General features: G+C 38.2%; 1 protein-coding gene across 6 annotated transcripts in view; it reads left to right on the top strand.

Annotated features, from left to right (window-relative positions):
• The window catches only part of MAST2 (microtubule associated serine/threonine kinase 2), a 167,558-nt gene that overhangs the window by 129,030 nt on the left and 14,664 nt on the right, over window positions 1-23,864 (top strand). For all 6 annotated transcript variants that reach the window (XM_088153911.1, XM_088153910.1, XM_088153913.1 and 3 more), the window contains 13 exons: window positions 318-450; window positions 2,055-2,122; window positions 2,939-3,024; window positions 6,334-6,542; window positions 7,322-7,460; window positions 8,770-8,902; window positions 9,299-9,464; window positions 10,060-10,161; window positions 10,964-11,086; window positions 12,525-12,634; window positions 17,433-17,587; window positions 19,841-20,142; window positions 21,063-21,281. In XM_088153911.1, the coding sequence (XP_088010037.1) occupies window positions 318-450; window positions 2,055-2,122; window positions 2,939-3,024; window positions 6,334-6,542; window positions 7,322-7,460; window positions 8,770-8,902; window positions 9,299-9,464; window positions 10,060-10,161; window positions 10,964-11,086; window positions 12,525-12,634; window positions 17,433-17,587; window positions 19,841-20,142; window positions 21,063-21,281 (1,945 nt within the window). The remainder of the gene's footprint in view (window positions 1-317; window positions 451-2,054; window positions 2,123-2,938; window positions 3,025-6,333; window positions 6,543-7,321; window positions 7,461-8,769; window positions 8,903-9,298; window positions 9,465-10,059; window positions 10,162-10,963; window positions 11,087-12,524; window positions 12,635-17,432; window positions 17,588-19,840; window positions 20,143-21,062; window positions 21,282-23,864) is intronic.

The following is a 23,864-nucleotide window of genomic DNA, read 5'->3' as shown; positions in this document are numbered from 1 at the left end:
TTCCATTCTTCTGTTGTGTGATCTTTCTTCCACTGTTCTTATGGTGTTTTAATGAGAAGTTACAGTATTATAAGTCTGAATCATCTTTTATCTACTGATTTACATTTTTCTAAAACACAACTACGCACTGAGAGCAATCCTGAGTTGTGTTGTAAACTGTTAAATCAGGTTTGAATTTGGATTTAGAAACACACAGAAATTTAAGTTAAACTCTGCATTTTATTTTCATCTTTCTTAAAATAAATTGTACCTAGAATTATATGCCTTTGTTTTTAAAATCAGATTAAGTATTCTCTTTCTGTATTCTGCTGCTTTAGGAGTTTGATCCTGAAGAGTTCTACCATCTGCTGGAAGCTGCTGAAGGCCATGCCAAAGAAGGGGAAGGAATTAAATGTGACATCCCTCGTTATATTATATGCCAGCTGGGCCTTACCAGGGATCCCTTGGAGGGTGAGAGCATTGTATTCTTAGGACTATAGTAAAGCAGAAAAGGGTTGTATATCACAAGGCATCTTTAGTCATTCTCCCAAGCATTAACTAATACATAAAATCTAATGAGCACATCAACCATTGAGAATACCTGTAAATGTCCCATTATATTTATATAGTGTGCATATGCATTTTAACCATTTCTTTAATGAATTAGTATATATTGCACACTCTGAGTTGCGCAGAGCAGAACTCAACAAAAAGGTTGGTCCTGTGGGCTGGAAAGGATGAGTCTTCTATTCCCGCTCCATTTGCAGTGAGTCCCTCCTAAACAGTAAGTGAAATGGGAAGGAAAAAATTACCATCCCCATCACTTTCCTCCTATGGGGAAGGCTCCATTAGATCTCAGTTTCCTTTCCCAGGGGAATATTCTATTCTATTCTATTCTATTCTATTCTATTCTATTCTATTCTATTCTATTCTATTCTATTCTATTCTATTCTATTCTATTCTATTCTATTCTATTCTATTCTATTCTATTCTATTCTATTCTATTCTATTCTTGACTGCTCAACTCCAGATTCAGCCCACTAATTTTATGTATGGCCATGTATATCTTTCATTGTTACCTTTCCAATTTAGTGTGTAGTTCTCTCAAATGTTCAGCTAAAGTCATGGGGAGTTGGGTGATGTAAAAATAAAATAAAAATATTTTCTGATAGATCATTTGTCATAAGCTCTTTGGGAAAACTGATACATTAGTAGAATAAGGGGTTTTTTTTCGTATTAATTCCTGCATTAAACAGAAGTTCACATGTTATGGACCAATTTTTTTGAATATTGCACACAAAACAGGGAGGGTAAATTAGCTTTTTATAAAATGAAGTGCTATTTACAGCAAAATGTCATGTCAGAGTACCATGATTTGTATTGGAGATGATGAATGGTATTGGCATTTTTCATTTTTGCCTTGGGATTTGGCTGAAGCTTCTTATGTTTCACAGACTGAAATACCTTTGTAAACAGAAAACAGAAAGGGGAAAAATATTTAACATATGAAGTGCTGTATAGACTTCTCCCAAATAGTATAACTATCTTATTTATTTGAAAGATATAAAAAAAGTTCTATGAGGAAATGCAGAATCTATCCTACACACTCTTCAGAATAACTTCACTAATACTAAGGAGATGTATTTGCATAGTTACAGAGTAAGGTCATATAAGTTAACTATCGTGACTATCCGTGACATTTTGATTTGGCTGAAAAGTTCTCAGTATGAAAAACCTTGTGAGCTACTGTCTTCACCCATCAGCATCCAATATAGGCCTCATGCAAAAACTCTCCCAACTCTTTTTACTAGTCAGTGTTTCTCAGCCCTAGGAAGAAGGCAATGGCAAACTACTTTTGAAAATATTGTCAAGAAAACTGCAGGGAATTGTTCAGGCAATTGCCAGGTGTCAAGACTGACTCAAAGGCACACCAAAAAGAAGAAAAAGAAAAAAAAAGAGCTGTTCAGCTTAAGAAAAGACTGCAAATGAGATAAGGGATTAGGTTTATTATTCTTTGAGTACCAAAGATTGTATACTGTTACATCTTACAAGTGTATTTTTCCCTTTCTTTCCAGAAATGGCCCAGTTGAATAGCTGTGATAGTCCAGATACCCCAGAGACAGATGATTCTGCTGAAGGAAAGGTAGTGATTTAACAGCTCCGTTGTAATAGAAAGTATGATGAATAGAAGATGAATTGAAAAGTAAATGTGTTAGAGCAGCCATATTTCTGTTTCAGAAAAAGTCATGTTAATTTGGAATCTTGAGAAATTACTCTTCTTGTCATATATACATACATACAGGCATACATACCAACACATTTTACTGTGGGGAGCATGACCCCATTTAACATTAAAGTTAGTAGTGTCCTGGACTCAGTTGGCTTCTGAATCAACAGTCACTTAAATTTTTGCTTAGGTTGAGCCTCAGCCTGTTCCCTTAAGGAAGGGGGTTATCTGTGCCCGAATGAATGAATGAATGAATGAATGAATGAATGAATGAATGAATGAATTTAATTAATTAATTAATTAATTAATTAGTATGCTGCCCATCTCCCCCAACGGATGAATGGTTGTATCAACCCCTCTTGCAAGGAGGCATTCATCAGAACTGAGATCCAGCTCCCCCTTCACTCCTTCACAGCTCATACCAGCCAGGAAGGCCAGGGATCCAGCCCACAAGGGGCAGCGCTTATCTCACCAAGCACTCTGTTCACTTCTTCAGCTCCACAGGCCCAAATTCCTTCCAGTTTTTTTAATGGAAATTGTCAGAGAGTAGCCAAAAATATTCTTAAATGGTCTACAATAAAACAAGATTATAGTTTTAACAACACAATGAAATCATATTATTTCTGTTCAGTTATACTTCCAAAGAAGAACTGGTATGGTAATTAATATCAAATGTGTATTTAAAAGATACATATGAATGAATGAAATGAAAGCTATTTTTTGTATTTTCAGAATCGGGGAGCTACTGTGCAAGCCAAGAAAACCCCATCAGAAGAGGAATTTGAAACTATTAAATTGATCAGTAATGGGGCATATGGGTAAGACTAATAGGTTATACTGGCATTTTTTTAAAAAAAATGAGTTTTTAAAAAATAGCTTAATGATGTGGGAATGCATATAATTGCCTATTAATACTTTAAAGCAGCTGCAAGAGAGATTATATGTGCCAGATTTTTTTTTGTAAATTATAGGAATAAAATGGTAGGCTCTTTTTCTAGCTTTAAAATGCCTCCCTCCCTTGAAATTTGTGATAGCACTGCAATGGAATAAGATCCCTGTGCTATAGCGTTCTGCTGATGGCTTGGAGGAGGATAACGGGATGAGAAAGTTAGTGTGCCCTCCCTCCCACACACTGCTGCTTTAGAGAGAAACAAACCATTATTGGGAAGTGCCATAGTAATCTTGCCCAGTTATTACAAAAAGGGCAGGAATGAACCCTGTCCCTCTAGAGTCACACTGGTGTGTCTGATTTTCATGTGTACAGCAATAATGCCTGTAGCAAGAAAACCATCATGTACAGAAATGTATACACAAACTTGATCCTGACAGTGCAGGGTGGGGAGCTCATCCCCACCACTACTGGGATGAGTTTCTCCCCCATTTTGTAATGGTGGAACAGGGCTAAAGAGTTAGATTCCCTCTCCCCTTTACACCCAAGTGGAAGTAATGAGCAATCATATTGCGTATGTCTGTAAGAGCATTGGTGGCAGCCTTAGTGACAGCTGAAATGACCTGGTGCTGACCACCTCCAAGCCAAAATCATTTTGCACAATCAACATGAGAACTGCCAGAGTTATAGGAGCAGAGACCTCCTCATTCCCATATACCCCTACCAGTGTGCAGCAAGAGTAAGGTAAGAAGTGCACACTCCATGTCAAGTGGATCAAATGTCCAAGGTGAAGTGGAGATAAATGTTATAGTGACAACAGTCCCAACTGCATTAGCAGTACAGGGAAGGTATCATTTGCCTGCTGAAGGTGGCACATGAGGAGTCAGAGCAACCAGAATCTGGCATCCTCCACTGGGCTGAACTGCTGGTCACCCAAAGACATTATCTGTATGATAACATATGTCATGTCTGAAGCCTTTGGACCACCATATCCACCTGACTAGTGCTTCATCACTAATCAACACTTGCTAGAGGCAAGCTGGTTCTAATCAGCTATTGTCCTTTCCCCCAGAGGTGGCTGCAAGGAGTGGGGGGAGTTTAAATATGTCGCAGCAGCTTGCAGATCTCACCCCTTTGTGTAGCTGTGTCATGACAAAATGTCAGCTTGCTGCAACTGCCCACTTCCCCTGTGGATTAGTGCCTTGCATACCATGGCTGAAGCATGCCCACTCTGGTGATAGTTGGAGGTCTGCTAGTGCATCTGCGTCACCAGTACCACCATATGCTGTGCATTCAGAGTGCTCAAACTCAGGACGCAGTAGTTACTCCTCCTTCTCTAACTATCACTTCTATTCCTGGGTTCCTGACAGAGAGAAATGGCTGTCTGCCTGAAATGTCAACACCCACCTCACCTTATGCTGGGGAAGAGCTCCTTCCTCAGCCTGAGTCACCATGAGGCCATCTCATGGCACCATTGCTGGCTCAGGAAGACTAGGCACAGTGCTAAAATGAAGCCCTCACCTTCCCTTGACCAATAAGCATTGGCCCTACCCTCCCTCTCAATAGCTTAGTTCTTGCAGCCTTGGTTTGTTCAGTGGGATTTTTATAAGGAGGCAACATAGTTTGGATAGTGTAATGAATGAACCCTGAACTGGGGAGGGAGAGAAGAGGGAAGAGAAGCCTTTATAGTCAAGCCTCTTTTTAAAGTACAAAAAGAAAGGACTTTAATGAATGTATACGCTCATATTTCTTGCAAGTTGCAATGCGCTCAGTACCAGTATGTGGCCATAGAATTCACTGGAAGAATTCCCCCCAGTAAACAAATTGTCTTTATTTGGGGGGAGGGGTGTATTTAAACTCAAAAGCTGGCTTTTATCCTTTTTATATCTAATTAAAATTCTTACCAATACAATATCTTGGATCAAAATTAAAACTACAAACAAATGAGAAAATAAAAATGGAATTGAGGATCTGGAATCTGGAGGCTGCCTCTGAGGCAGCAGGCAACTAGATACTTGCACACCAGTCCAGCAGATGCAGCAGTCCATCAATGAGTCCAGTTGTCTGCAGCAGCAATTTTTTCCTCTGTAGCCCACTCTCCAATCTCCAGCCAATTTTTCTCCAGTGGTAGTTGGCTTCAGAATGGCTCTCTCACTGTACCAGTCGCTGCTTCAATGCCTCCTATTTCCTTACAAATATTTTTCATATCCTTTTGTTTGATTAAGTATTCCTCTGAATAATTTGGCCACTTTCCTTTCTTTGAAAGAGGCTTTCAGGTAGAAATGTGCAGCATTTCAAATCCAAAGGAGAAAAGGTGCTTTCAAGGAAATATGGGTGCATTTGCTGCACCTGTCAGTGCCTCCTTCAACTGATAGGTACAGCCAGTGTGTTCAGTCAGATCCCTCTTGTATTCTATTTAGGCTCCACCCCATATTGAGCCTAAACCAATAGCAGCAGGACCATATCCAGAACAAAACATTGAAAATACGTATGTTTTGGCTCAGGCTCACATCATCTAAAACTAGCTGTTCTGTGCACAGAATGGTTTGTACACAGAATGTTTTGCAAATCCCTAGTAGTATGGATGTGTAGCTATTCAGATCTGAAGCGGAAAAGATACTTTGGGAGGGATCTGACTGAACACACTGGCTGTACCTATCAGTTTGAAGGAGGCGCTGACAGGTGCAGCAAATGCACCCATATTTCCTTGAAAGCACCTTTTCTCCTTTGGATTTGAAATGCTGCACATTTCTACCTGAAAGCCTCTTTCAAAGAAAGGAAAGTGGCCAAATTATTCAGAGGAATACTTAATCAAACAAAAGGATATGAAAAATCTTAATACACAGAAGGTTGATAAAAGTGAAAAGTGAAAAGTAAATTTGCCTATAGAAGTTATATTTTAACAGAAGTTATATAAGAATGAAACAGAAATGCAGTATTTCAAAGCAAAATTGTAAATAGATTTGTTTCTAAGAGTTGTTCTTCTTTCTTGGTTTCCACTTTTATTCATGATTACTTGAATTCTGAATTACTTGAATAAAATTCTGTCTTTTAAAATTTATTTATTTATTACTTTAAAACTTAAGTAGAGCCTGGAGAAGAAAGACAAATGACTTGGTGCAGTGAATCCTCTCCATTTGTGAGTTCTTGCTAGCTTTATGAACTGGTCAAACGGGTGAAACTTCAGATATATCCTTTCTCATTTCCTACATAACATATTGTTCATATGTTACCTTAGTGCAGTGTTCTTGGTGCGCCACAGGAGTACCCGTCAACGGTTTGCCATGAAGAAGATTAATAAGCAGAACCTTATTTTGAGGAACCAAATTCAGCAAGCTTTTGTGGAGAGAGATATCCTAACTTTTGCAGAAAATCCTTTTGTTGTCAGCATGTTTTGCTCCTTTGAAACCAAGCGGCATCTTTGCATGGTCATGGAGTATGTAGAAGGTATTCAGAATTTATTTAGACATTATAGTAGATGTATTAATCAAAATGGGTTTCATTAGGAAGAGAGAGAGAATTATATATGATGATTACCCATTCTTTTAGATGCTAGAGTACTTTCATTATTTTCTCAGTCTAGGATTTGTTTCATATCCGTCAAGATAGAATGACTAATTATATTGTACTACAAAACCTGCTCTGTCTAACCAGGTTTCAGTAATACATGCCAGGTCTGCATATTTGTCCATCACTATGTTGGGAATGAAAGAGATCTTGCTAACAGAGCTGGCATTCACCAACAGCAGCCAAAGCAATATAGCTAGATCCAGAATGAGGCAACTGATTGAGAAGAGGAAACAGGCACCAAATACTTCCTACAAATTTTCCCTGATTCGTCACCACCAAATTATATTCCCATCTGCCTCATACTTCCCCAGTCTTCCTCCATGTCAATATCTGTTTGGCACTGAATGGCAATTGCTGATAGAGTATACAGAAATATCTCCATTTTCTATTAATGCAGTGTTCCTCAGCTCCCTGCACACATTGACTGAGAATGAAGTCAGAAGCTTCTCCATCCATTATCTCAAAGATAATGTATTAGACTAAAATAGTGGGCAATCTTTTGATCCATTAAAATGACATTATTTAAAATTACTAGTCTAGTGTTAGTTCTTCTTCTGATTAGACATGGATAGAGATACACTGTATAACATGATATATTTGTCAGCTTTTGATTGTCTGATAATGAACACAGAAACTATGTTTTTGTTGTGATCTAGGAGGGGATTGTGCAACTCTTTTGAAGAACATTGGAGCATTGCCTGTAGATATGGCAAGAATGTATTTTGCAGAAACAGTACTGGCACTAGAATATCTCCACAATTATGGCATTGTCCACCGTGATCTAAAGCCTGACAAGTATGCTTTTAACTTCTCATGTTTGTACTTGTAGTTGCAGCTGTTCATTCTAAAAATAGCTACATATAGCAACAACTTGTACTATTTTCTCTTCTCTAGAAGGGCAACATTTCATTTTAATATTTATTTTTTAGCTGCTTCTTGACAAATATATTGTGACAATCTCAGTAAAATTTATTGAAAAACTATTATTTCATTAATCATGTCCCAAATTTAAAGTGAGGCATTTCAATAATAGGAAAGCTTTGATTGTCCTTCTACAAGTATACCACATTTAATGCCCATTAAAACTACAAGTTGAACACTCCTATAATTTTATACACATATACTTGGCTCAAACTTGTGAGACTGTAAAGCAAAGGTATTGCTACTGGAATTTACATTAGATACATCTAGCAAGAATTCAGACTTCCTGGAAGAAAGCAATAGGAAATCAGTTCTATAACACTGGCAAGAAGTTTACCTAGATGCAGTCACCAAGAGTCAATTCACGGGCATTTTTAAACAAAAGCTCATTGATTTAAATTAATTTGTTTAAAAGCATTACTAAGTTTGGATCCAATCTAGTGTCTGTATGTAAAATTATTCAAATCTGACTCAGATTAGATCCTGATTTTTTTTTAAAAAAATGTTATGTGACAGGTAATTCCTTTTATGGCAACCTACATAAAGCTAATATATATATATAAACAGTAACTGTTAGTTTAAAATACAAATGGGGAAATGTATGTCAAAAGTCATATCCCATTGAAAGTAATAACCTCATAGACCATGTTCTGATAATAGTTGGTAATGGAATTAGCAGTAAGCTTGGTCAAGGACAAACATGGACCAGGACATAGCTAATTCTGGCTTTCTTTGTTTTTTGTTTTTTTCTGCCTCCCTGTTGAAATGTCTCAACCCCTAGGAGGCAAACAGACAGGAAAAAAAAAAAAAGCTTCCATGAACAGGGTATATGGCACAGCTGGGAGGGAGTACTTCACCCTGTGCTTTGTGATAACTTTTCCCTAAATTGTTGCCAGTATCCAATGAGAACTTTCTTTCTAAGCTTAATTGCCATGGGAGGAAGCTAGCGTAGGTGGCTTCATAATAACTAGCGTGCAAAACTCATAGAAATGTATATTTCAAATGTTTCTGCTTGTTACTGCATTGAAATAGTCCTTAAAGATTCTCACGTAAGACATTTCCTACAGTGGTGAGATATTAAAGTTATAATATTTGTTTAAAGGTATTGATAAATAACAGCATAGCACTGTGGCATGACTGAATAAATGGCATTATAATACTAATCTTTATTCCCCTTTTTCAGTCTTCTCATAACTTCAATGGGTCACATCAAGTTGACTGATTTTGGCCTCTCCAAAATTGGCTTAATGAGTTTGACAACTAATCTGTATGAAGGTCATATTGAGAAAGATACCAGAGAATTCTTGGATAAGCAAGTAAGCCAAAATTATAGTGTTGAAACTACTATGCACATCTGCATATATTAATTTTTAAAAACTGCCTAAAGCATGTATGTTCAGTATAGGTTTTATGACCTGTATACCTTGACCCAGAAACAGCACAGTAAAATCCAACTTTTAGCTTCTTTAAATATAGCAATGAGAAATTCTATTCAGTTTGGATGACAGAGTTAAATTAATCAAATCTCAGATATTTTTGTGCAAGTATTTAATTAAAAATATTTACTTTTTTGTAATGAATGATGAACCTGTTGCACATTGTTATTTTAGATTAAACAAGAATTATAGTATAATTTTAAGTGTTATTGTTTGAGCTGTTTTCATTAGAGTTTTTCTACATCCTATACACATTTTTTTTTACTTTCTTTTCAGGTATGTGGGACTCCAGAATACATTGCCCCTGAAGTAATCTTGCGACAGGGTTATGGAAAGCCGGTGGACTGGTGGGCCATGGGAATAATACTGTATGAATTTCTAGTTGGTTGTGTTCCTTTTTTTGGTGACACTCCAGAAGAGTTATTTGGGCAAGTTATCAGTGGTAGGTATCCAACTTCTATAAGTAATAAATGCCTGCTTGTATTTGATAAATGGTTTGAAGACTATTTAATTAAACAAGATCAAAATATTAGCAATTTAGTATAATTAATTAGTTAGGTTATCTGGTTTTGAAAAATGGATACTCTCTCCTTCAAGCCCCAAAGTAACTTCCCCTGCTATACAATAAGATAAACATTAAAAAGCAAATGTCATACATCAATTCAGTTGTTAGAAGAAAGAGAAGAGATGCATAAATTTGATTTGGAAATTAAACTCCTTATGGACTTTTTTCATAAAAAAGTTACAAAGTGTCAGTGGGGCAGGAGATGAAAACAGCATTATGCTGTTGCAGTACAAGCTCTGTCCCTTTTGTATGTATGTCATGATGTTTCACAGACATATGAAAAGGATGAAAGCCCAACATGGCTTTCACATTTTGATGCAAGGATCAGATCCTGCAGACACTCTGACTGAACAATGGCTTTTGGTGGCAAAGGGGAATGTAGCTGAAGGAGGAGAAGTTAAGAGTCATGGAAACACCATTCTATGTATAGAATCCTGTTCAGAGTTTAATCCTGTCAATCTAATTTCTGCAGATGAAATTGTCTGGCCAGAAGGAGATGAAGCTTTACCACCAGATGCCCAGGACTTGATTGGTAAACTTCTACGACAAAACCCTTTAGAAAGACTGGGAACAGGTGCTTCATACTTCTAAAATGGTTTTAGAATCACATGTAAATTGTTGACTTTTTTCATACTTGCTAATATCTGGGGAGAATGTGGATCTGAGTGTATAATGGATTTTCTCAGTTATATGACATTTTGTCCATTTAGAGTAAAATGGCCAGAAAAAGTGTAAATAGTTCTATAATACAATATATTACAATATATATATATATATAGAGAGAGAGAGAGTACAAAAAATATAGTACAAAAATGTAATTGCATATTAGTACTTGTTGCTTGCAATTTTCCAGCTTAGTACAATTATCATATTAGTGGATCATGTAACAAAGTTTATTTTGTTTTAATAGAGACTAATATTGGCCAATATTTAAAAATTCCTTTAAAAATGACCTACTGACAATATAGCTAGACCAGTTCCAATGTTTCTGTCCAGTATTCCATATATTTCCATCAGCAACATTATTAAAATATTTTGCATTCTGCTTTGACAATCATTCAGAGTTTTTGAGATTGAACATGAGTTCTCATTCCTCATAAGAAAAACAATATAAAAAACTAACTTAAAATTTGAAATACATATACCTGTATGCAATCTCCCCTTTTTCCTTCTATTGTTATTAAGTAATTTAGATTTATTTGGATTTATGGTTGTTATTGCAAAGAGTTAAAACAACATCACCAATTCATCTCCTGTCATTATTTTGGAGAAGAAAGTAAGTATAACATGTCTGTACTGAGCTCTGATTTTTACTCAGATTTTAGATGAACTGTACTTGCTACAGTATGAGTTCCTCACAGTTGTTGTCATTACAGGTAGTGCTTTTGAGGTGAAACAACACAGGTTCTTCAAAGACTTGGACTGGAATGGATTACTACGGCAAAAGGCAGAATTTATCCCACAGTTAGAATCAGAAGACGATACTAGTTATTTTGACAGTAAGGAAAAATGATCACAGCTTATAATTATTTTAGCATTTTGTTTATGTTTTCATATGCAGATATAAGAAGCTCACACACCTATTTATGAAAATGTATCTAAACAGATTTGAATTTCACACAGTGTCCATTTAGCCATATATAATTCACAACTGTCCCTTTAAATATCCCATGTTACAAACATAAATTGTGCTTGGGAACTAAATATGACATTCCCTACTGCATGAAGCAACAGCAATGACATATTTGGTAAGCTCCAAGAATTAATGTTCAGGTAAACTATACCTCAACTCACTGGGGCTGAATTTCTTAAGCAGAGAGCTTGCTCTATGCAGATAGACTCCCTACATGTGTTTGAATCCTGTGCAGTGAAGGTTCTGAAATCATTCATGCAGTGTGCATATTTTAATTGGAGACATGATTGAGGAAATTAAAGTGTTGTATACCTACCCACATTACCCTATATAATGTTGGGGAATGTTTTGGGCTTGAATCCCTTAAATATGGTCAGCATATAAGAGAATTGGTGTTAAAGGAAATGTTTTCAGATGTCTTCAATATTGTCTGCTGAGCTTTGCTATCAGAGAAATATGACTAGGGATAAGTCATGAATGGGTAACTTGCAGTCATCCAGGTGTTGCTGAAGAACATTTCCTACTGGCTGTAGCCACTGTGGAAAGTGTTGAAGGATGATAAAATTTGCAGTCCAGTAACATGTGGAAGGCTATATTGCCATCTTTTCCTTAGCTAGTGTGAATTCAGAAAATAATTTATTCTGGCTGGTTTTATCTGCTTTATTCAGCAGATCATACTGAATTAAAACAATTTCATGAAGCTCTTCTTAGCTATTTTTTTGGATTTGAGATATTTATTGCTATGCAGGTGGTCCTCAGTTAATGACCACTCATTCAGTGACTGAAGTTATGACGGCGCTGAACAAATGGTTCTTACAACTCGTCCTCAAAGTTCTGGCTGTCCCAATACCCCCATGACATGATCACAATCTGTTCACTTGGTAACCAGCTCACACTTACGACGTTTGCAGTGTCCCATGGTCACATAATCGCTATTTGCAACCTTCCCTGCTGGCTTCCCACAAGCAAAGCCAATGGAGAAGCTGTCAGGGAAGGTCACAAATCACTCCTGTAAGTTGCTCCTGCTCCACGGCTTTTTCTCCTGAGGATCCTGGCTACAGAGTATGAGATCCTGGGGATCTCGTACTCCGTAACGCGTACCTGCCCACACTCCCTGTGCGTACCTGCACTCCCTGCACACCCTCCTGCACTCTGCAGCAGTGACTCCCTGGCTGTGCTCATGCTGCACTGCAGCAGCCACTTACGTGCCCTCCCATGCTACATTTGCTTCTAAGTACAGAAAGTACTAATAGGCTTTCTCCTTGTGCAAATACTTGAGCTCAAATCTGTTTTCTTGTTTGCAGCTCGTACTGAGCGATATCAGCACTTAGATTCTGAGGAGGAGGAAGACACAAATGATGATGATCATGTGGAAATTAGACAGTTTTCCTCATGTTCACCTAGATTTAGCAAGGTATGAAGGGTTGTTGAATAAATGGGTTTTGAACTCAATTCTGATGAAAACAATTTGAAAAAACTCTGTGTTCTTTAATCTGCTGGAAGCTAGACTTTTTAGAAGTCAGTAACTAATATGTACAATAGTGGACTATAAAACGGACTTGTGTCACAAGCTAGTTCAGTATAATTCAATTAAGCTTAGCACTGCGGTTCCCAGACTCTGCACCACGCTGCCCTGGAGCACTGCATCAAACTCACAGAGGTGCCCCGGGATATTTTGAATTTTTGTGATGTTCATTTGTGATGTCATATCATAGCAAAGCTGGGTTTTCAGTAGCCTTTTGGCCTATGGGTACCATGAAAAAATTACTGAGATACTAAGGACTCCATGAACTGAGAAAGTTTGAGAGCCTCTGACTTTATTTATTATAAAAAAGAAGGGGTGAGGAGGTATTTGAGTTTTCATTTGAGTTTTCATCATGGTTTGTAAAATTGTATATAAGCAGGACTTTTGGAATTATTTCAGTGGAAGGATGTACCAGAAAAAAATAAAATAGAAATTGAACACTCATGTCAGAATTTTCAGGAAGGATTCTAAATATTTATTTGATGACAATTATATAGAACGCACATGACTGACCTGTTCATGGAACACAACTTTTGAAATTCAATTTAATATGTATTAAATTCAGTAATTTAAGCAGCATACTCTGTTAGATCACAAATTAAAAACTGCAGAAGCAACTGAAGTTACTTATTTAATTGCCATGAAAGATGGTAGCAGCTATACATTGCTTGACAGTTGACAGGAGATAGGGAAGGTGAGCGAACGTGTTGGCCAGTCCAGTCAGTTGCTAATATTACATATAAAAATGATGCAAAAATTAATTCAAATCTGGCCCCAGTGATGCTACCAGGGTTAGACATTCTGGCTTACAACATTGTGAATACATGAGTAGCAAAATTAGCTAACTGCATCACAGCCTGATCTTTCAATGCAATAGCTGATTTAAGAACCTTGCTTCTCATGTAAAACTTCCCCTCAAAGTGCTCTGAGTGGTAATAGCTATGTAGAAGGGAGGTTATCAATGATGTTTTCTAATGTTGAAAAGTACATAATTTCAGGATTTGAAAATCGGTCATTCTGTTAAAGCAAAACATATTTTAATAGCCTTTTGAGGTCACATCAGTTTTACAGTGGCTCCAGTAATTTTTGGAAACCTGTAAGAATTTGTGAACATTTGTAATGTCATTTTTCTTTTCCCATTGGTTGTGGATGAGTTTTTGCTGTCTTTCCATCTCTATGGCATAAAAGTTTATATTCTCATAATTTTAAAGACAATATCAGTGGATCAGCTTTATTACATTTCTTTACTAATTCACTTTTGTTGTGGTATTATTCTGTTTTTTGTGCATTTAGCTTTTCTTTCTTTGGTATAAGGCTTCCTCTTACAAAATTAACAAATTAATGCCTGTTTAATCTTCACAAATCAGCTTTAATAATATGAGGAGAGGCTTAATAAAGAAAAGAACATTGGTCAGAATATATGAATTAGCAGATACTTTGCAAATTTAAGGAATATTGTGAGAAAATTAAGATTGATGTACTCTGGAAAGAAATTCTAATTCTGAACACTCTGTGAAGGAGCAGAGAGAATAAAGTGGAAACTAAACCAGTATCTTTAGGGGATGTGATGCTGGGAAGCTTATATCTTACACTTTGAAGAATAATACTGTATTCAGAGTGTGGGTGGCATGAAAGGCTCATTTGAAAGTCTTGTCTGACAATTGGGCCAGATAATTTATTAATAACTGCCCTGTGATGTTGTGAATTTTTTATAATGATGTTTTCATCAGTTTGATATGCAAATCAGATTCTCAGTTGAGTTCAGTCCTAGAAACATGGATTTCTTTTCTCCTTCCCATTAACTCTTCAGTGATTTAAAATGTCAGTGTAAAGCTACTGAGGCATGATTGAATAAGCACAGTGGTCAGCTGGGGGTATAGTTTCTCTTTGAAAAATCTCTTTGGGTTAGGCTTATACTATAGGAGTTTTTTGGAAATAGATTAACTATGGATTTTTAAATGTTACCAGCTGACTCATTTTCAGCATTAAACAAGTAAAGTATTGCTTCCCAAAATGTCCATGTCAACTGTTGTTTAAGCTGTTTATAAAAAGATTCTAGGGGAGCAAATATGCAAGAAAATATATGCGTTTAATCCAATTAATAGTTATATATTGTGCATAAGTATTGTTCATTTCTTCCACTCTGAGAAAGTTTTGGGTTCCATCTTTTTGTTCTTCATCATGATCTCTGTGATTTACATACATGGGTTAATCATTTACGCAGAGCTCTGTTCTGAATCTTTTAAAGCCTACAGAATTGTTTAAGGGAAGCTCTGCTCCCCATGTGTCTACCAAATTCCTGCTCTTTATTTTTTTTACTGCTATAGTGCTAGCACATTCATCCCTGAGTTTTTGCTTAATAGAAATTATTTTTCCTCACTAATCTGTCTTATTTTATTCATTCTTCTGTTGGTTCTTCTTCACAACTCCCAAGAATTGTCAGGCCATCAGTGTCCTCCTGTTGCAGGCATCTGGCTGTCATTCTTATGGACCAAAGGAGTCCCCGCAAAAATGCAAGGGAATTCCTGGAAGCTTGGTATTCAGACAAGGCAGCCATCAATAGGCACATAGAGATAAACCACATCTACACGCTATTCAAAAGAGACAATAAAAAGGAAAACAAAAGACCAGAACATCTCCTCAGCAGCAACCATCATCCAGATAAGCAGAGATTAACACCAAGGTTATCACCAGACATACAATCAAGCAGTAAACAATACCCTAATCAAGGAACTACCAGAGGGAAAAAAATAAAACAAAACAAAACCCCCACCCCCACCCCCACCCACACTGGCAGGGCATGCCACTGTATATAAACAGAGAGCAAACCCCATTCCATTCTAGCACTGAACATGTTACCTAGCCAGGTAACGAAACGTTTGCAAGAAAACAACCAAGCTCAGAGAACCCCAAGGACTCCACAGGACTCCATTTTGGCAATTCCCTTGGATAGGTATAAACTATGTCCTATTTGCCTTGGTGAAGATCACACAGCAGATACGTGTAAATGCTACATTTACTAAATGAGCACATCACAGTTCTTTTTGTTTGCAGACCTCTGTCTGGGAGCATGCTTGTTTCTCCAAGGTTCCTACTGTGTCCCAAATAATGTCTGGGAACGATGTTATCTTTTTGGGAGACTGATTGAATTTTCTGTTGCCTGTGAGGATCCCTATGACTTAGCTGTACCTTTATCAGGGGTACCATTCCATCTTGTCAATTATCAAACATGTATATAAAATCCCATCATTTTTTGTAGAAGTAGTTATCCCCATTTCAGTCTCATATGCCAGAGAATGTCAGGACATACTTAGGCTAGTGCAGGCTAACTTGGTGGACTCTTGTCAGCACAAGAGCAAGAATGCAGATGATTATTTAAACTTGTATGCCACCCGACTCTCAGTAACTCTGAAAATCTAAATAATATCCATTATCAGTGAAAACTGTGAAGGTAAGATATAAGAGGAAATCCAGATCTCCTCTTCTGAAAAGGTGCTGCTTCAAGAGAGCACAAATAGTTTGAAAGTTGTCTGGGTATAACTTTTGAATTATCATGCCCACTAACAGTCCTTTCTGTGTTAATGTCAAAACCTGTTGAGCCACAGATACCATTTTTAATTCATCTTCTGTCATGGAAAGTAGCCTTTCTAATAGCTGTAATGTAGGCTTTTAGAAGTTCCTTATAATGAGATCCTACTCTTCTTATTTTTCATAGGGACAAGGTAATCATTTGCCCAGATATTTCCTTCCTTCTGAAGTCAATCTCAACCTTTTTCTTGAATCAAGAAATTGTTTTACCTATCTTTTCCCACAATCCCTCAACACCGTCACTTCATTCTTTGGAAGTCTGTTGTGTTTTCTGTTTTTACTTGCACTGTTTGACATCATTTCTCCAGGACTAATGTTTATTCTTGCTCTTCCAAGGCCCATTTAAAGGATGTGGTCTTCTTCCCAGCATCCTTCCAAATCGATAGTGGAAACCATCAAATTTTACTATAAGCTGGCCAAACACCCATTCCCCCTTCCAGTCCACACTCCATAAGAGGAATGACAGCATCAGTAGCCTTTCTCTGAAGTATTCCACTACAGGAATTATGCTGGGGAGCCACATGGGCTCAGCTCTCCTACTTCCATCCAATACTCTAAAACAGACCTTTTTCCTAAAGAAATGTTACCTTTGAAAGAGCCATATTCTCTTCAGTCACTTATGATGACCAGACCCTTCTCAGATTAAAAAAAATGCTATTCACTCATGTGTGTGAAATTGTGATGATGAAGAACTGGTTCCTCACTTGTAATTGTAATTCTTTGAATGGTAATCTGTGAATCCACACTGTCCACCATCCTACTGTGCTTGGTCTCAAGTAAACTCACTGTTACTTCAGACTCTCCATGTTGGTTTTAGGAATTGAAGGGGTTTGGTGGCAGCTGTGCCTAGTTTTATTATACATGGGTAGTATTGGTGGCTGGAATCTCATCAAACAATTCTGTAAACCCTAGAATCTTCTGAGTAGGGCTCTGCACAAGTGTACAATCTTATATGTGTAAATACTCAGATTTCTTGAAGAATTCTGGAGAATTGCAGTTACAGATAAGTAACAACAGCTAATTAAAAGACATCACCAAATCCAGTATTTGAGTTCTGAATAATTTAGTTTGCTGATGAACAATTGTGTTATACCTATAGGTATATAGCAGCATGGAACGTCTTTCTATCCATGAAGAGAGAAAAACACCCCCCCCCACCAAACGGAGCTTCAGTGAAGAAAAGGATGACAGACTTGATAGCCTTGTGGGCTTGAAGAGTCGAGACCGCAGCTGGGTGATTGGATCTCCTGAAATGTGAGTTTACATGAATATATTTTAAACTGTTCTACCTATCTTTTTTGGAAAGGGATACTTTTTGGAGAGAGAAAAAAGCCATCTATGAATAGATGCATTTAGCAATATATTTTGATTAACAAGCTGTAAAGCAGTCCAAAATGTATCATAATGATAAGCAAAAACAGTATCTTCTGCTATTAAAATTCACCTTCATTGAAATCTTTAGAAAAATCTAAAATTGGGGCTGGCAATGCAGCATCTGCTGATTTCATTGTACTCCACCAGCTTGCCCTGAAGCACCCACCGAACAGTTTTTCCCTTTACAGTTGAATGAGAATATCTCCATAGATGGGTGGGGAGGAAGCATTGTTGGATAGAAACCTCTCCTGCCCCAAATTGGCTAGAGGATAAAAGAAGCCCATCCACCCATCAAACATACTATTTTCTTGGGGGGGTTAGCAATAGGAAACTTGACTGCCTCCAGTCAATTTTAGGAGAGAAAGCTTCAACCCTGCTCCTGTGCAACTCTATGAGTAAATTGATTCCCATACTTGCATTGGAGGAAGAAACCTCTGCCAGAAATGGGTGTAGGAGATGAAAGTCCATTTTCGCCAAGGACTCTGTTATCTCCAGGGGTTTTTGTAGCGAGGATTACTTACATAACTCCACACATGAACGCACGTACCATATCAGTTCTCCACTAGGAACTGCTCTTGTGGAAAGTTCTCATTCTCTTCCTGCTGTCTCTGATTCATACTTTCCCCCTCTATTCTCTATCCCTGTCTCTGTTTACCTGTGTCCTTCTGCCTGCCTCTTTTTTCCTCTTGTTCTTGTATACAACTATGTGTTTGTTCTTATCCATCTATCTCCTTTTCTGTTCATGTATCTTTGTTTATTCCACTGTCTTTGTTGCTGAATGAGAAAAAATGGAACTGGGGGGAGGGAAGGTACTCCCAGCACTGAGAGATTGTCCATATCTCCGTAGTATGCAGTCTGTGACGAATTATACCCCAAGAATATAATTGCAACCACAAATGTGGTCATAAGTCCAAAAAGGTTGCCCAGCCTTGGTCTAAAATTATATTCTAGATGTTTTGCTATTTACTTATTTCTGAAATTAATTAATTACTTGATAGCAGCCGTTAGTAGAGAAACATTGCTTATATATATATATATATATATATATATATATATATATATATAATAAAACAATTATTTGAAACAGCAGGTTTAGAAAGATAGTTAAACAGCACAGATACAGCCATCTAAGACACAGTGCAGCAGAATTTAGAAAAATAAAATGACAGCCATATATTCAATTAACCTTATTGACTATGCTGAACATACTTCCTTTAATAGAATTCTGAGTATCAGTAGTTTAACATAATAATTCAAGCTACAGCTTTTTATATTGTTTGCAGAAAGAAACTTAATGTGTTCAGGCATTTAGACTCCAATTTTTTCCACCCACAGCCAGCATGCCCATGGTCATAGACAATGGAATTACGGATTTCTTAAATCCCAGTGACATCAGAACTCAGTATGCTGTTTTAGTAAACTTTAAGAAACAACTTCCCTACATGGATATCAGAGTAAGAATAAAACAGCAACTTCTAGAATTACTAAAATATTTAATTTGGATTTATGGGGAAAAAAGGAGGGAGAGTGGGATGAAATTAATTCATAGAATCATAGAGCTGGAAATGACCTTAGGGATCATCTAGTTCAATGTCCTGCTCAGGCAAGATCCACTAGAGCAGTGTTTCTCAACCTTGGCCATTTGAAGATGCTTGGACTGCAACTCCCAGAATTCCCCAGCCAGAACTCTGGGTGTTGAAGCCCACACATCTTCAAGTGGCCAAGGTTGAGAAACATTGCACTGGAGCATCTCTAACAGCTTCTGTTTGAAGAACCAGGAGGACCCAAATTAAAGACCCCCTCAGGTTTGGACAAATAACTCTCTCTTAGTGCAAACTACTTTATAGAGCTGTTATTTGGGATGGGGGGGGGAGATTAAGGAGACTGCCCCTCATAAGCTGCTTTCCTCTTTCAAAGGTCAGGATATAAATGTAATAAATAAATAAGTAAATAAAAAGTAAAGTCCAATCTGATTTTTTTTTACTTGTCCTTCCTTTCTTCATTTATTAATTCAAATTAATTATCTTCACCTGACTTCTGTATTACTGTGCTCTTTTATCACCAACAATGGATTTATTTTAAAACCACTGATGTGTTGCAAACTGACTGATGGCAATGTATTTTTTCCTTCAGACTGCGTAAACATATCTCAGTGTCTGAATCCTCTCATACAGAGAGTGACTCCAGCCCACCCCTGACTGTCCGCCGGCATTGTTCTGGGTTTCTCGAAATGCCTCGTTTTGCCATTTCAGCTGAGGAAGAAGGAAAAAAGAAACAGTTGGATGGGACATCTTTGTCTCTGACACAACCACGGGAATGTCTCCCTTATCTAATTCCAGAACAGCCTATAAAAAGAGAACTCCAACTGGGTGATAACGATGGACTAAAAACTCCTTCTGCAACTGTCAGTAGTATGAGCAGCTCAACGTTTACAGGTACAGTGGTACCTCGAGATACGAACGCCTCTACTAACGAACTTTTCAGGTTACAACCAGCTCCGGCCGCCAAAATTTACCTCGATGTGCGAACTCCGCCTCGGGGTACGGCCCCGACACGTGGTCCGCGGCCATTTTTCCGCCCCTGACACGTGGTCCATGGCCGTTTTCCCGCCGCGCCATGCGGCGCCCGGCCGTTTTCCTGCCACGCCACGGGCGCCCGGCCGTTCTCCCGCCGCGCCATGCCCGGCCGTTCTCCCGCCGCGCCATGCCCGGCCGTTCTCCCGCCGCGCCGCGCCGCGCCCGGCCATTCTCCCGCCACGCCGTGCCCGGCCGTTCTCCCACCGCGCTGCGCGGCACCCGGCCGTTCTCCCGCCCCTGATGCGTGGTCCGCGGACGCCAGAACGGATTAATGGTAATTACATTGAACCTTATGGGAAAATTTGCTTCGGGGTGCGACCAAATTTGGAGGGCGGAACGGATTAACTGGATTTACATTGAACCCTATGGGGAAATTTGCGTCGGGTTACAACCAACTCGGGATACGCCCAGAGTCACGGAACGCATTAAGTTTGTATCCCGAGGTACCACTGTATATGTCTTTGGGATTGGCAGCATTGTCTCTAATTCTTGGCCTGTAGGCATAGTCTGGCCTGTCAGGTTAGACCAGGCCTGCACAACTTGTCAAGGGGAAAGAGCCACATTGGTAAATTAAAAATCCTTGTGGGCTGCAAATACCACAAGTGCCGATCAGCTGTTCTGTGTCTAGTGGAGTGGCGGAAGTGCTGAAGCTGGTGGAAGTGGCTCTAAATTTATCACTTTTTAAAAAAATGTTGGTGGGCCACACAACGTACCTGCTTTCAGGGGAGAGGCAAATAGAAATTCCATATGGTTCTGACCTATTTTATTTGGAATTGTAGGTGGGAACACTACAGATGTCTCAGATCATTGTACTCGCAGTAACAGCAGTGAAAGTCCAGACTTTATGACTCCCAAAGCTACAAGTGATCTGGCTGTGCGGCGAGCTCGACACCGGCTACTTTCAGGTGATTCTGCGGAAAAGCGGACCTCACCGCGACCTGTCAATAAAGTGATCAAGTCAGCATCAGCCACTGCCCTCTCCCTCTTGATCCCCTCAGGTAACTATCTTTTTCAAGATTTTAAAAAATAAAACAAAGCAGAGGACAGCTAAATGTGACAATAACCACTATCTTCATCTTTTCCTGAGTTTGCCGGAACCCACAATATTCTACCAATGCTGGTGCTGTAGTGAGGAGCGTGATTTCACTGTGGTTGTTTTATTATAGCCACCATAAGTACAGTATTACTTTTAAATCTACTTGTTTTGATAAATCATTCCCAAGGAGCATGAAGTTCATATTAGGCACTTATGTAGCACTATGTTGATGTTACCAACAGAAGAAACATAGATTATCTTCTTGCTGGGTACCAAAAAAGTTACCAGTATCAGCTCTAATCTAAACCCCAGGGAAAGATGATTCCACAACTTCTTTGTCATCACTAAGAAAGCCCTATTGTAAACTCCAAAAACCTGCACTTCATTTAATAATAATAAATCCAGAATTACCTCCTCAAAAGATCTCAGGTCATGGCTGGGCTGTCTGCAGTGTGGGTGTTCCTTTTCATTAACCATATAAGACATTTAAAGCTATTTAGGACTTTGTATATCAATAACTAATGTGTCTAATTTGGCTGAACACACAGGCAGCTGGTGTAGCTCTTTAAAGGTAGATATTTGAGTTTTCAGCCTCCTCATAGTTCCATTTTCCACCAGCAACCTTCTCTACTTAAAAGCAACCCAGCAATGCATTATTTAAGAATGATCCAACTGCAAATTTACCAAAACATTTCTATAGACAGGCTTTCTCTTTCCAAAACAGCCTTAGCTAAAGAGCAAGCTAGATATGAAAATAGGAATTCTGCAATCTTACACACAATTGATAAAATAGACTAGGACCACCACCAGATTATGTACGTGTGCTTTTAGAAGTAGGATGATCCTATGCAGAACAAGCCAGCCTCCTAATTCTTGGACCTAGGAGTCACCAGTCCCTTTTATGCTGATTAAACTTCAGTTTAATAGCCCTCATCCAACCCATAATTACTTTTAAAAACTGATGAAACATCTTTATATTTTCTTCTGATTTCAGTAGAAAAGAAAAAGATAATTCGATACTATCAACATACTAATTATACCTTATTTCAAATCCTTTGATGAACCTACCCACCTCCCAATTTGGCAACCAGTATAGATCTCTGTAGGACTTTACATGATAGCTATCCAGGGGACTAAGCTAAACTTCTCCTCCTCATTCACTGGAATTGGTCCTGGAAGCAGGAGCCACAATATTACCTTGACTCTAGCTACCAACTCACAGAACTGCCACAGAAATATGCAGTAAAGAATGCAGTCAAGAAATTAAGAGGAAATAACAGAATCATAAGAGTCACTTTGGTCTAGTGGTTAAGGTGCTGGATTAGGAGCAGGAAGTCCTGAATTCTTGTCCTGTTTTGGGCACAGAAGAGGGCTAGTCACTTTTTTTCAGCAATAGGAAGAAAGCAGTAGCAGACCACTTCTGAAAATGGTCTTGGACACATATAGTTTCCAGGAGTCAAGACTGACTCAAAGACACGTGTGCACACACACATACATAACCCTCCTCTCTGGCCCACCCCTTACAAGTTAAAAACAACAACAACAGGATGGGTACAATCAATTAGAAGTTCAAACTAGACCTGAAGCCTGATTGAAATAGGTCCAGATAATAATTTTCTTTCAAGCACACCTGTTGAAGAGCGGTTCTTGTTTTATGATTGCTGCATCATTTCTCCATCAAGGGCAACACCCTCTGTTGAACTGCCTGGTGTAGCAGTATTCACAGGAGCACTGCGAGCTCCACTCCTTTTGGACATCCATGCAATTAAGTGACACATATGGAAAGTGGCAGAGTTTATGCTGCAATGCTGCTTTCATCAGTCTGACCCCTCCCCCTTCTTCCTGCAGGTGCTACTCTATGGTATCCTCTTAACTGTTTTATAGAATTAGATTTTCCAAACAACTACAAATATTTTCCAAGGCAGCAACTCCTTCCATTATGTTTCAACATATCATCCCTAAAGAAATTAGAATTATGTGAAGCAGCATCAGCAGAACCAGTTTTGCATGCTGTGTTTGTATTGTATATTTTTATTTGATGTTGCCTTTGTAGCTGCCAGAAAAAAGACCTTGATTAAATGTGTCCTGCATCTGTAACATCCCTTAGAAGCTCCTCACTGATGATCTTTATATGTAGCTGAGATCTTTCTGAGGAGTTTGGGCCGCAGATTATTGACCAGATGGTCCTTTATGAAGTTTACCAGATATCCCCCATTAAGATTATTTTGTTTTTGCATGAGGTAAAGGGATAATTCTGACATAATGCTATGGATATGTGCATATACTTTTTTTTTTTAATTTTGAGGTATCACTATGTATTACTGTTCAAAAGGAACCGTATTATATGGATGTGAGAGAAGCATGTTCACACAGACTTTTGTCAGAAATGACTCTATTATTATAAAACCATATACTAAGTACTAAAATGTGTTTTGTGCATTTACTTTGTGTCTGGACAAAGAACATTTATGTAAGTGCTAGTTCATAAATCATAGTAACATATCCAACAGTTTATAGAACTAAATTCTGAATATTGCACTATAAC

This window comes from Python bivittatus, unplaced genomic scaffold (assembly GCF_059951505.1).
Source record: "Python bivittatus isolate LINGU-HERP-01145 unplaced genomic scaffold, Pbiv_v1 ctg000700_np1212, whole genome shotgun sequence".
Taxonomy (NCBI): Eukaryota; Metazoa; Chordata; class Lepidosauria; order Squamata; family Pythonidae; genus Python; species Python bivittatus.
Note: the sequence above shows the minus strand (reverse complement) of the source record. Positions and strands in the feature narration are given on the sequence as shown.